General features: G+C 45.5%; 1 protein-coding gene across 1 annotated transcript in view; it reads left to right on the top strand.

Moving 5' to 3' along the window:
• The window catches only part of Plekha2 (pleckstrin homology domain containing A2), a 55556-nt gene extending 44757 nt beyond the window's left edge, over positions 1-10799 (top strand). The window contains exons 10-12 of the mRNA XM_059244697.1: positions 661-724; positions 9169-9246; positions 9819-10799. Of these exons, the coding sequence (XP_059100680.1) occupies positions 661-724; positions 9169-9246; positions 9819-10178 (502 nt within the window). The 3' untranslated portion in view covers positions 10179-10799. The remainder of the gene's footprint in view (positions 1-660; positions 725-9168; positions 9247-9818) is intronic.
• Positions 10800-12861: the final 2062 nt, after the last annotated feature.

Here is a 12861-nt window from a genome sequence, read left to right as displayed (position 1 = left end):
GGGTGTACAGGTATCCCCACAGTAGTGGAGTCTTCCCGGCACATGTCAGGAGTAGTGTAGATGGGTCATGTGGTCGTTTTAGTTTCTTGAGGAACCTCCAGGCTGATTTCCATAGTGGCTGTACCAGTTTACACTCATCCCATTAGTAAGTAAGAGTTCATCTTTCCCCATATCTTTGCCAGCATTCACCTTCCTGCTGTGGGTCATTCTGACTGGGGTGAGATGAAATCTCAAAATACTTTGAATTTGCATTTCTCTGCTGGCTAAGGAGGTTGAACAGTTTCCTGGGAAGCAAATCTTAAAGTCGTTTACTCTTGATTTCTGTTCCTCCCTTTAGCTACTTGTCCCCTGGGACGGTGCTCTGAGAGCAGGAACTCAGAGCTGTGTGTGGGTGGAGCTGCTGCTGCCCAGGGGGGAAGGACGGGTTTAGAAATGGCATTAGCTCCCTTACAAGAGGCGTGTTTGGATTCAATGGGTGCTGATCTCTAGTACCTTGGACAGACATAGTATATGAAGTCTCTGAGCCTGGGCTTTCTCACCCACACAGAGGAGAAAGTCTTGTGTTGCATTAGTGGGTGATTTTGAAAACTGTAGGAAATAATGTGTAAAATAAAACACTGACAATTTCTGGTATAATGTTCTCTCTCTTTCCCTGCCTAGTGATCTCTTAATGAGGGACAACCTGTTTGAAATCATAACCAACTCCAGGACATTCTACGTACAGGTAAACGCTCACCCCAAGACCGGCGTTCCATCTCTGCGAATGTGGGTGAACGCCACCCCCACCCACCCCTCTCCTTGTTTCCTCTTCTCTCTAGCAGCTTGTAGTTTCTCAGTGATCAATTTAGTCCCTTGGTCAGTCTGTGTCCCACTGCATTCTAAGGAGGAGGCTAGCCAGAAGTTTCCCTACCCTGGGATACTACAAACCAGTCAATCAACTGTGCCGGAGGATGGAGGTCGTGTGCCCATAGCAGCTGCACTCGGCTGCAGAGCTCCAGCTAAGCGGAGAGAAGGGGAACTGGTGGGTGGTTTCACTTCTGCTCTGGAGGGTATTTATAAGTCCTGCCTATGTATGGACATTACTGTGTGCAGAAAGACAGAAGCACAGAGGGCCCTGTGAGGGCACAGGTGCATAGCCAGCTGCACAGAGAAAGCCATTGTTTGGGCTCTGATGGGTTCGCTTACCAGGAGCTCCCCCACCCCCAAATCTGGAGCTCTCCCAATCCAGCATGAAGTCACAGCAGCCAGCAAGGCAGATTTCTAAGCAGGGCGAAGACACCCAGGGCCAAGCCCTCAGCCTGGGCTACCCAGTAGCCCACAGAATGTGCTGATCCCCAGCGTGAGGCTGATGTGGGATCTGAGCGGTGAAATATGCAGCCTTCCCAAGTCGAGTTTGGGAGGCTTCCCTCTTCCTTTCTTTTCTTTTCCCTACCGAATCCCTCCCACAAAAGGATGAGGCCGATTTCCCAGTTTTTGAGCAATAGGTCTTGTGTCTCTATTCTTTTTCCACGTCAGGCCAGCAGTCATGCTGGCTGACTTCGGCATCTTCAGGCCGTCCTCCCTGGGAGGAGCACACTGCCCAGGAAGAGATGGCAGAGGGGAGGCTGGGGAGCAGACTGGATCATGGAGGGGGGTCACTTGGCTCTTAAATCTTGTTATTCTCCAGTGCCTCTGCCCTTCTGATACAAGGACTAGCCTGTGCTTTAACATGAGTTTCTGGTTCTTGAGTTGATGTCTGTAGAGTGTGGTCAAAGGTCTGGGCATGGTCTGAGGTTGGGGTCACGGATTAGAAGGACCTGATCTGTAAGTAATCAAGCAAACGAAATCACATGTTTGGTAGATGATACACAGGGCAATCTGTGGGATGATTTAAGTTATGCTATATAATGCTTATGATGGTGGAGAACTGGCCTAGAACTTCACCAAAGACTAGCCCTTAGCATTTGCAAGTTGAAATACCATCAAGGAGATCAGGGAATCCCCTCATGAGTGGCAGAAGGTGAAGAATCTAAACATACCTACCACCAGCACAGAACAAGTCACCTGAAGGGGATGAGGAAATTAAAAAACAAAACCAAAGCAACTCCTCCGGAAAACTATGACTTCTGGAACCGCCATTAGATGGCGACTGTCTGCTGTTGTCCATTGGGAGACAGAGGCAGGAAAGGTGTTCCCAAGGAAGATGGTGACCAGAGGACTCATGGGGAGAGGGGGCCAGGCGCCTGGGGAAGGGGAGTAGAGAGCTGTGAGGTAGGCTGTGCAGCTATTGGCAGAGAGTCCCTTTGCCGGGTCTGCTTTGTTAGCAAGCTTATATTTGCTCCTTAGAGTCAAAGGTAAGATGAGAGCAATAAGAAGCAGCTCCTGGACTCAGAATCTCATTTTCCACATGTGTAAAAGGGAGATGAGAAACTCAAGCCCAGCCCTTCTAATGACCCTGGAGACTGCTTGTCCCCAGGTATCATGAAGGGTGGATAAGAAAAGGGCAATGCGGGATTCAAAAGGCCAATCTGAAGGCCGTGATAGGGTTTGGGGGATGGACTTAGATCGATGAGGGAAAGGGATGACTTTCAGAGCTGCAGAAGAGGTCCACTCTCGAGGACTGGAGAGTTGGTTGTGTGACGGGGAAGAGGAGAGATGAAGATGAATCCTAGGAGTTTGGCCCAAGGTTTGCGCTGGTTGATGACACCTGCCATCTTCCCTGGTGGTACAGAGGGCAAGCCATTGGGAGGAAAACCGGGCTTAGCACCAGGCGTGTTGCTTACTTTTCTGTTACTGTCATAAGATACAGTGACCAAGAGCAACAAGGAAGGAAGGGATCAATTTAGTTTATGGTTCCTTCAGTGGCAGGAAAGACATACCATAATAGCAGACGCAGGAAGCAGAAAGAGCAGGGGAAAGGCCTTCCTCCAGCAAGGCTCCACCTCTTAAAGGTTCCATAACCTCCCCAAACAGGGCCACCAACTGGGGACCAGATAGACTAGGGACCAAATGTTCAAATGCATGAGCCTGTGGGGGGACATTCCTCATTCAGACCATGACACAGGGGTAAGCATTGAGTTGACCGTGTCTGTGGAACATCCAAGTGTACACTTTGTGATGAGCATTGCCTAGATGATGCTTGGCCTGTTGGTAACTAAATACTTGCTTGTCCAGTGAATGATGCTCTGAAAGTCCTGAACTAAGGGTAGTAATTTGGGACACAGGAGGCACAACCAAAAACGTTCAGAAGACATTGCATCATCTAACAGGGGCCGGGATTTCGCATAGTTCTTACCATTTCCCCACTCCTTCACTTTTGCTCTCCAGATTTCTAAGAAGGAAGGACACTAGCATCACTCTGAATACATAAATGAGTGAAGGTCAAATTCAAGTGTAGCATACAGCTTTAAGAGAATGGAGTGTCTGAGAAGAATGGATGAAAAACCAGTAAACACATTTATTGATTCACTTGGAAGTTACAACTATAAACTCATGAAAAATTAAGAAAATACCTTGTGAAAATAACTATTCTTCTAAAAATATCCAAAGTAGGATTATTTTCTACTCTGTGCACCTCTTTCATGGTTGGCTCATAGAAGACAACAGGAATTTCATTCTTACTTACAGCACACTGTCTGTATCCATGTTTTACCTTAAAGAATTTGAAAATCTGGCCTTATGCAAATAAGTATTTGGACAAAAAGGATTATTTCAATATATCCTTTTAGATAATTTCAGATATTTCTTTTTGGTTTCTTACCAGAACTTGAAAAAAAATTTAATTTCTTAATATTTAGGTGCAGTGTAGTCTGGAAGCTTATCAATACATTTGCATATGCCTAGCTAAGATCCACTGGTCACCATCCACTGGTAAAAAAGTATCTACTTTTTTACCCATAGTTTGCGCTCATCATTTGGAAAATACTGCTCTCACCAAGCAGTGCAGATCCTCAAAATGTTGACATATGTTATTATGTAATATTTTAAAAGTCACATTTATTGATATCATTAGTGAGATTTTTGAATATGGAAGGATGTTGAGCTCATGCAATTAAAGGGGAGTTTTCTGAAATTCTGTTTGGCTGTAAGAGCTCAATATTGGTTGTTGGCAAAAAGAAATGATGGTATTTCTTTGGCATCACTGACTTGTATTTTTTTATATGAAGTCTGCAAAATACGTGCCTCTGAATAAATTGGACTCAATGGTGTAGCTAGAGTTTTCCTGCCTGGCCCACGGTCAGGGCAAATCTCTCTCACCTGCCAGTCCCACAGCCGCTCAGACCCTACCAAGTAAACACAGAGACTTACATTGGTTACAAACTGTATGTCCATGGCAGGCTTCTTGCTAACTGTTCTTAGAGCTTAAATTAATCCATTTCTATAAATCTATATCTTACCACGTGGCTCGTGGCTTACCAGCATCTTCACATGCTGTTTGTCATCGTGGCGGCTGGCAGTGTCTCTCTGACTCAGCCTTCCATTTCCCAGCTTTATTCTCCTCCTTGTCCCGCCTATACTTCCTGCCTGGCCACTGGCCAATCAGTGATTTATTTATTGACCAGTCAGCAACACACTTGACATACAGACCATCCCTCAGCACCACGGTGTCTCTGTCTGTCTCTTGTTTTAAATAAAAAGAACCACACTTCATGTGAAAGGTGGGAGAACTCTGTCCTTGGAGTTTGTTCTGCAAGACCAGAGGTTTGACGCACTGTGACTTTCTGACCTGGTCCCTCAGTCGTGCGTGCGTAGTATGTCTGCATGAACCCTCTGTCCATCCGCAGGATCTAGGAGAGTGAGACCAGCAAGCAGGGTAAGGCAGAGAAAAGAGCTCTGTGGGCAGAGAGGGACCATGGCTGGGTTCCCATCACTTGGATGTTAGAGGTTTTGGCTTAGATACACCCCCTGCACTCTGTGGTCTCACACTGGAGCACTCTTTGCAATTCATGAAAAACAGCTGTTGCCGGGTGGTGGTGGTGCACTCAGGAGGTAGAGTCAGGCGGACTTCTGTGAGTTCGAGGTCAGCCTGGTCTACAGAGCAAGATCCAGGACAGGCACCAAAACTACACAGAGAAACCCTGTCTCGAAAAACAAAAAAAAACCAAAACAAACAAAAAGCAGCTGTTGTTTCAGGGGACCCTGCTGAGCAGTAGCTAGCCGGAAGTGTATCACTTAATTCTCCATGATCTATCTGTGTCTCATCTCCAATCTGTCCCTAAGGAGACAGGAGCTTCAAGGGGAAATGATCCATTTAGGATCAGAAACTCAGTGAGTTATGGAACCAGTTGAGAGGTACTTGGTATTCAAGACTTGCTTGTGCTCAGAGTGGCCAGACCTAGAGCCTATACTGTAGAGCAGTGGTTCTCAACCTTCCTAACATTGAGGCTCTTTAATACAGTTCCTCATGTTGTGGTGACCCCCAATCATAAAATTATTTCATTGCTACTTCATAACTGTAATTTTGCTACAGTTATGAATTGTGATGTAAATATCTGATATGCAGGATATCTGATATGTGACCCAGAGGGGGTCATGACCCACAGGTTGAGAACCACTATGTAGAGGCTATACTCACAACTAGAAAAATCTACTTTTGACCAACCTGGGGTGACTGGGAATGTTGAAAGATGGATCATGATGACCAGGTCCAGGTAGTTAGTAATCAGGCTTCAAGATGGGTAAACAGTACTGAACCAGTCTTGTCAGCAGGTAGACGTTTCTCAGTTCTGGGCAAGGGCTCAAGATAAGACTTCAGAGCTGGGATGCCGCTCAGTGGTTTAGCACTTGCCTGGAATGTGGAAAGTTCTGCTGTTGGTCTCCAGCAACTCCCCAAACATAATCCAACTTCCCATCCTTGAAATACAGAGCAGGGGGTCTCCATTTCTGCGTTTCCCAGGCATAGAGGGCCTGGGGCTTTGGCAGTTTATCAGCAGGAGTGTTGTTGCTAGAAATGAGAACTGATGAAATGGTCTTGAGCTCCCTCGTCAGAACCAGGCTGCTGTGTCAGGACATATGTACCGGTAAGAATGACGAGGGAGTTCCAGAGAGCGGAGTCAGAACTTCGACTCTAAGGGGAAGGGTACCACCTGAACAGCGTTCTCAATCTGTGGGTCATGACACCCTGGGGGGGGGGGATGAGGATCAAGGGAGTCAAATGACCCTTTTACAGGGGTCACCTAAGACCATTGGAAAACATAGATATTTACATTATGATTCGTAACAGTAGCAAAATTACAGTTATGAAGTAGCAATGAAAATAATTTTATGGTTGGAGGATCAACACAACATAAGAAACTGTATTAAAGGATCACAGCATTAGGAAGGTTGAGAACCACTGCCCTAGAACTATAGACTGCATAATTAATACAATCATCCATCATGAGGCTGTATCTAAAGATGGGATTGCTTCACTGGGAAACGAAGAAGGACGTGCTGGAGTTTTAGGGGATAATAGGAGTAACCAGAGGTAGATATTGCATGTCTCTTATTGCTGTCTGCCATCACTCATTGCATCCTTTAGTGCTGGACTCAGAACTGATGCTCAGAAGGTCACTGGACCACAGGTTGAAGGATTCATTTCAGAAATCTATTCCTCTCCTTATAAGCTGCCATCAAGGATAGAAACCATAATGCACACGAGAGCAGGGCAGGGGGAGAAGAAGGTACATGTGGCATCTCCCTTTCCATCTGCCCAGGGTTGGGCACCTTTAGGTCATCTGGACTGAATGGACTCAGCTCTGAAATAATATTCTTTCTTGTGTGGAATCAAGTGCAATACTTTTCTATTTGAATAATATTTAAAAATGATGGTATATGTATGTTGTATGTGTTCATGTATATGTGGGGCACATGCCTGTGATATATATGCAGAGGTCAGAAGAGGATGTCAATATCTTTCTCTATTGATTTCTACTTTATTTTTTTAATCATTTTATTTGTTTCGTGTGGGTGTTTTGCATGCACGTATGCCTGGGTACCACGTGTGTGTCTGGTGCCCATGGTGACTGGAAGAGGGGATTGGATCTAGTGGAACTGGAGCCACTGTGTGGGCACTGAGCATCAAATCTGGGTCTTCTAGCAAAACAGCCAATGCTTTTAACTGCTGAGTTATCTCTCCAGGCTCTCAATTTTGAGTTTCTCACTGAACCTGGAACTTGGCAGTTCACCTAGGCTGGCTAATGAGCCCCCAGAATCCACTTGTCTGCCTCCCCCCAACACCAGCGTTACAGGCGTGTACAGGTGCTCAGCTTTTATTTGGGGCCTGGAGATTCAAACTCATATCCTCTTGCTTGTACAACTACCCTCTTACCCACTGAGCCATCTCCTCATCCACCCTTAAAAATAACTTTGAAGTAAAAATATAAAGTAGTGGTTAAAACTACTGAAGATACTTTATAAAATAGACTTTCATTTTATATGTTATCAGTTGCAATATCTGCTTTTTGGGGGGTAAATTCATAATAGCTCTTTCTCCACCAAATATGTTATCCTGTTTGATCCCTTTTAAAATTTGTCGTTATTGGTTCTAGAACCCAGAGCTTTGCATGTGTTAGGAAAGTAATCTGCTGCTGAGATCCAGCCCAGCCTTTAATCCTTTGATCCTTTGGGGGTGGATTTATATGTAATTCGAAGAAAAGTATCTCAGGATGAGGGCATTGAATAAATCCGTAACAGTGAAATGCATTGTGTTTTGTTGTTGTTTGGAGATGATCTCACTGCGTAACCCTGGCTAGCCTGGAAATTCCTATGTAGATGAGGCTGGTCTAGAACTCGAAGAGATCCACCTGTCTCTGCCTTCTGAGTTCTGAGATTAAAGGTGTGTGTCACCATGCTGGGCCATGCTGGTAGAATTTTAGGTTTATTTGCTTCCCTCTTACCAGATGATAATAAAAATAGCAATCATGACTAATACATAGAGAGCCCTGCGGTCTAGGTGCTAGTCGAACAGTAGAACCTCATAACTTACTTAGTTCTCCCTTGTAGGTCTGTCTAGGGAACAGGCTCGCTCTCATCAAGATCTTAGGAAAAGTTTGGATACCTAACTCTGGCTACTCTCTTTGGACTAGGGATGTATTTGTCTTTTTCTTGGAAAGCTACTGGGCTGCCAAGTAGCCAGAAAGAATCATGGGGAGAGGCAAGTATAAATAAGTTAGCAGGGAGCAGGTGTGAGAGGTGTGTACCACAGGCCTTTGTCATTCTTTTTGATCTAGTGCTTTTGTTGGTGTGTGTTGCACACGGCTAACCAAGGGACTCTGTTGGTGTGATGGGGAGGGATAGTAACGCAAGTTTGGGAGAAAACAAGAAACGCAAAACACCATGAGAAGCAAAGCGGTCCTGTTTTATCCTGGTAGAATTCAGAGTGGTTTGGGGTATGGAAAAGCAAGGGGAGCAGGCAGAGCACTTGGGGGCTGGGGGCTGTTGCACGCTTGCCTACACACACACACACACACACACACACACACACACACACACAGAGAGTTCTGTGTTGGGGTGGACGGCTAGGGGAAGGTGCTGGGACAGCGAAGCTTTTATCTTTTTTCTAACTCTTCGGCAGGCAGCTACTGCCCAGGGCCCTCTGCAGCTCTGTGTTCACTTGCACTCTTCCTGCTGCTGGGAGGTGCCCAGAGACTCTGCCTGCAGGGCCAGGCCTCCTCTTTCTCTTTCCATAGAGAGGCTGCTGCCCCCTTCTGGGGTGAGGAGTTGTTTAAAGGAGAAATGCTTTACTCCCGGTCTGCTAGTGTGCCCTTCGGCTTAGCGCTCACTCCAAGGCTGGGGGGAGTTTTTGAGACAGCTCCAAGTAGCTTGTACTTTTGGGAAGTTGAGGAGAGGGGGGTCTAGACCATCCTCAAACCTGGGGCTGTGGCATTCTGAACCTCATTTTCTGTTGGGGGTAAAAACTAGGAGTCTGGATTGGATTAGCTGTTTTTCAGATGGGCGAAATGGGGTGGTAGGTTTAGACAGAAAACAGGACACCCCCCTCTCTCTTCAGGGGAGCTTCACTTTGAGTGGTTTTAGTTATGGTACATCAAGAGAGAGATGGCAGGGGGGGAAATGTCCTCAAAAGTTGGACTACATGGTTTGCAAGGTCCCTCTGAACTGGAATGGTGTGATTTTATGAACTTGAGCCAGGGACTTGGAAACTGAGGTCACACCCCAAAAATATGTCTAAGTGTTGCGGATGTTTTGCAGGCGGACAGCCCTGAAGACATGCACAGCTGGATTCAGGAGATTGGAGCAGCTGTCCAGGCCCTCAAGTGCCACCCCAGAGTAAGTCACTTCCTCTCTCTGCCACAGTGTCTGCTTAAAGATAAATTAGCTTTGAACGAGCGTGTTTTATTTGGTTATGTAGGCCGGCAGCCCAGCCATGAATGCAGCTGAGCCGTAGGCTGGCTCGCTTGTTTTTCTCTTGCTGCTAACTTGGGGGACATTTCCCCTCTCTTTTTGGCTTGTTGGTGGACATGAGATTGGGCTGGACGGAGAGGTGAAGTTTCTAATGTGTCCTACAAGTCCACTGTCAAGCAGATCTCCAAATGATGTGTAGTGAGTTCTGCTTAGTATCTTTATTTACTTCCGAAATGTATTTGTACTATTTTTGAGTTTGCCGTGTGGCCCAGACTAGCCCTGAAAGCTTCATAGTTCAGGCAATCCTCCTGCCTTAGCCTCCTGGGGAGCGGGGACTGCAGGGTCTCCCCCCCACACTTCGATACACTTACTTGAATTTTGTCACCTAGTGTCCCTATCTGAGTTGGTGATCAAGGATGGGCACTTTTCTTGAGACTTTGGGATAAATACTGAGGGAAATCCCTTATTTTGTCTTTTTCTTTTCTTTCTGCTTTTAGGAGCCATCCTTTTCTAGATCCATTTCTTTGACGCGACCTGGAGGTTCCAGCCTCGCGAGCGGGCCTAACTCCATCTTGAGGAGGCGGCCAGCAGTGGAGGAAAAAAGGGCTCTCTGTAAGGCCCCTTCAGTGGCCTCCTCCTGGCAACCCTGGACACCGGTCCCCCAGGCTGGGGAAAAGCTGTTGTCAGCTGAGAATGCTCCGGAGGACTCTTTATTCATGCCTCACCCTGGGGAGAGCAACGTCACCGGGGTGCTGGCTAGTTCTCGAGTCAGGCACAGGTCGGAGCCCCAGCACCCCAAGGAGAAGCCGTTTGTGTTCAACCTTGACGACGAAAACATACGGACCTCTGATGTGTGACATGCACTGCCATCGTGTGCAGGAGAGAGCTCTGTGACTCATTTTCTCGGCCATGGCCGAGGACAGAGGCTAATGGCACTCACAGTGGAGGGGCCCATCCAGACGGCTTTTGCTTTTGTTATTATCGACACAGTGTATTTAATTGGAGGAAGTCACTAGGTTAGACCTACAGGCATACTCCATTGCCTCTTGAATGTCCCTCTCCCCCAGGTTTCCTAGTGAGGGGTTAGTTTTAATACTTCCTGTCTGGGGGGTAGTTGGAGTCTAGTTTCACCCCTAACCAAGTTCCCTTCCACCTTGTATTTCTTTTATCTTCTTGGTTTTGTGTCCGGTCTATATATAGGATCTCAGGCTAAGCGCTGGTTTTGTCCACCTGTTTTTTGGCTGAAGTGTGGGGATCAGGCAAATGGTTACCATCAGGACTGAAAGGCATCCGGTGCGGGAGACTCAGCTTACAGCTTGATTGGGATCCATATGAGAGGTGGCCTTAGAATCTGGGAGTGAAGGGTGAACTCTGGAATGTCTTCCCAGGCAGTTCCCTCAGGACACCTCCCAGGGGAGGAGAGGGGGCCTCTTATGAGTCATGAGGGCTAATTAAACTGCCATAGCCACTTGTGGGAATTATGTTGTCCTCTTGATTCCCTGTGACCCCAAATGCTCTAGACCTGGGTGACAGAGCCACCAGTCTGTTTTCTATGTCAGGCCCTGAGGATAGGGTTATTAGTGTGAAAATACTAGGACCACGAAGACCAGAACAGACACTTCCCTTGAAACCATGTATGTGTGATGGTTAAGTGTAGAGTGATTCCTCTCTCTCTCTCTCTCTCTCTCTCTCTCTCTCTCTCTCTCTCTCTCTCTCTCTCTCTCTCTCTCTGTGTGTGTGTGTGTGTATGTATACAATCTCTATCTCAGAAGCATAATGTAAAGCAGCTACTAAGAGGAGATGGATAATTGTTAATTTCAGGAAGCATCTTTGGTTCATGTTTTCCAGACAGGAGAATGGTTCTGCTCTGGGACAGCGAATCTTGCATCCCTGTCTCACAGCTCTTTCAGAATGAGTCGACGTTTGCCTAACATTAAGTGCTTGTATATTGTGCACCCTGCTGATGGACTTGCTTTTTATGCTTTAAGTTGCCTGTTAAATGAAGCCATGCATACAGTGGGTGGAACCCCAGCATCTGATAAGATCCTCTGTACTCACCAATGGAGAAACAGCAAAGATGAATTTTTTCAATAGTTATATTTTTATGGATTAGAAACTGGGAATAAAGAAACTGAACCAGTGGTTGAATTGTTGGCTAGGATTTGCTGGGTTCTATAAGAGTTTGGAAGATTGGATTTCTACCCAAAATTTAGGGTGTGGTTTTTCCATTGGCCAAGATACTATTTCCATTGCCTTTGGGGGCATTTGTCTATCAGCCTTCAGTGAACTGTGTTCCCAGAGACTTCGGGCTGTTTCCACAAGGAGAGAGGATGTGGCTCATTCCTGTCTGTATAACATTTATCAGCTGGATAAGTTAGGTGTATATTTTAGTTAGGAATTTGTAGCTCTAAGAAGAGTAGGAGGCATTTTTATTTAAGCCAATCTTTGTGTCCATAGTTAATGCAAAAGAAAAACAGGCATAAATCTCCGTAAGTGTGAAAGGAAGTGTTTTCTTTCTAATATGACTAGGACGCTGAAGCCAGTGCCGCACTGAAGACCCCTGAGCTCAGTGTGTGGGAGCTATCCCCCACTTTAACTTTGGCCTTATTTTATTCCTGGTCTAAAAAACAAAAACCACTGGATCGCTTTCTCTTTTTCTGTTTTCCATCTTTCCCCTCCCCACTTTATTATTATTTTTTAAAAAAACTTTTGTGTATTTTGGTTTTCATAAACTCTTGCTTTGGGGATTATTTATTTATGAGTGCTCAAGGTTACAACTTACTTCAAAAGCCAGGCCAAATTCTTAAAGTCCTTTGTCTCTGGTTTCAACTTAAAATCTTTCTCTAGAAAATTCTTTGGCTGCTCAACAGAATTGCTCAGTCTGAGATGAGGAACTAATGAAAATAAGCTAGGAACTCCAGAACGGGCTTTGCACATTCCCTGACTCATGGAGATGATGTCATCTTCTGGTGTTTAAATTGCAAAATCTGTCTGTCTTGCTCCTACAAACTGTTTGCTAGGTTATTACTGCTGCATTAACTGGTCATTATAGAAAGCTGATAGGTTTCATTAAGTATTCTGAGACTATTGTTAGATTAAAACCCAATGCAGTTTACATTATGCAAATAAAGGAAAAGTACAGAGTTTCATTGACTCTAATTGGCCAACGTGTGGGAATTCCAAATTAGAACATTATTATATAGTTTTGGTGTTGGGAAAATATAATTACCTTTGTGAAACCCAGAAACATTCAACTTTCAATTCTTATTTCAGAATTATCTTTCTGTCTGGATTTCTGACCAGTTTTATACTAATCCCCCCCCCCCTTCCGCTTTTGAATTTGTTTTTGCTGGAGTCTTGCTATGTAGTCCAGGCTGGCTTTGAACTGGTAATCCTTCTGCCTCCAACTCACCTCTGAGTGCTTGGATTACAAGCATGTACCACCATATCCAGCCCATCACAGTATTTTAATGTGAGCCGAAGATAGTGCATACACTTTTAGTTTTCAGTGTATAAAATAGAACGCTGTGGGGGAACAGG

The sequence above is a fragment of the Peromyscus eremicus genome, chromosome 17 (assembly GCF_949786415.1).
Source record: "Peromyscus eremicus chromosome 17, PerEre_H2_v1, whole genome shotgun sequence".
NCBI classification, from domain to species: Eukaryota; Metazoa; Chordata; class Mammalia; order Rodentia; family Cricetidae; genus Peromyscus; species Peromyscus eremicus.
Note: the sequence above shows the minus strand (reverse complement) of the source record. Positions and strands in the feature narration are given on the sequence as shown.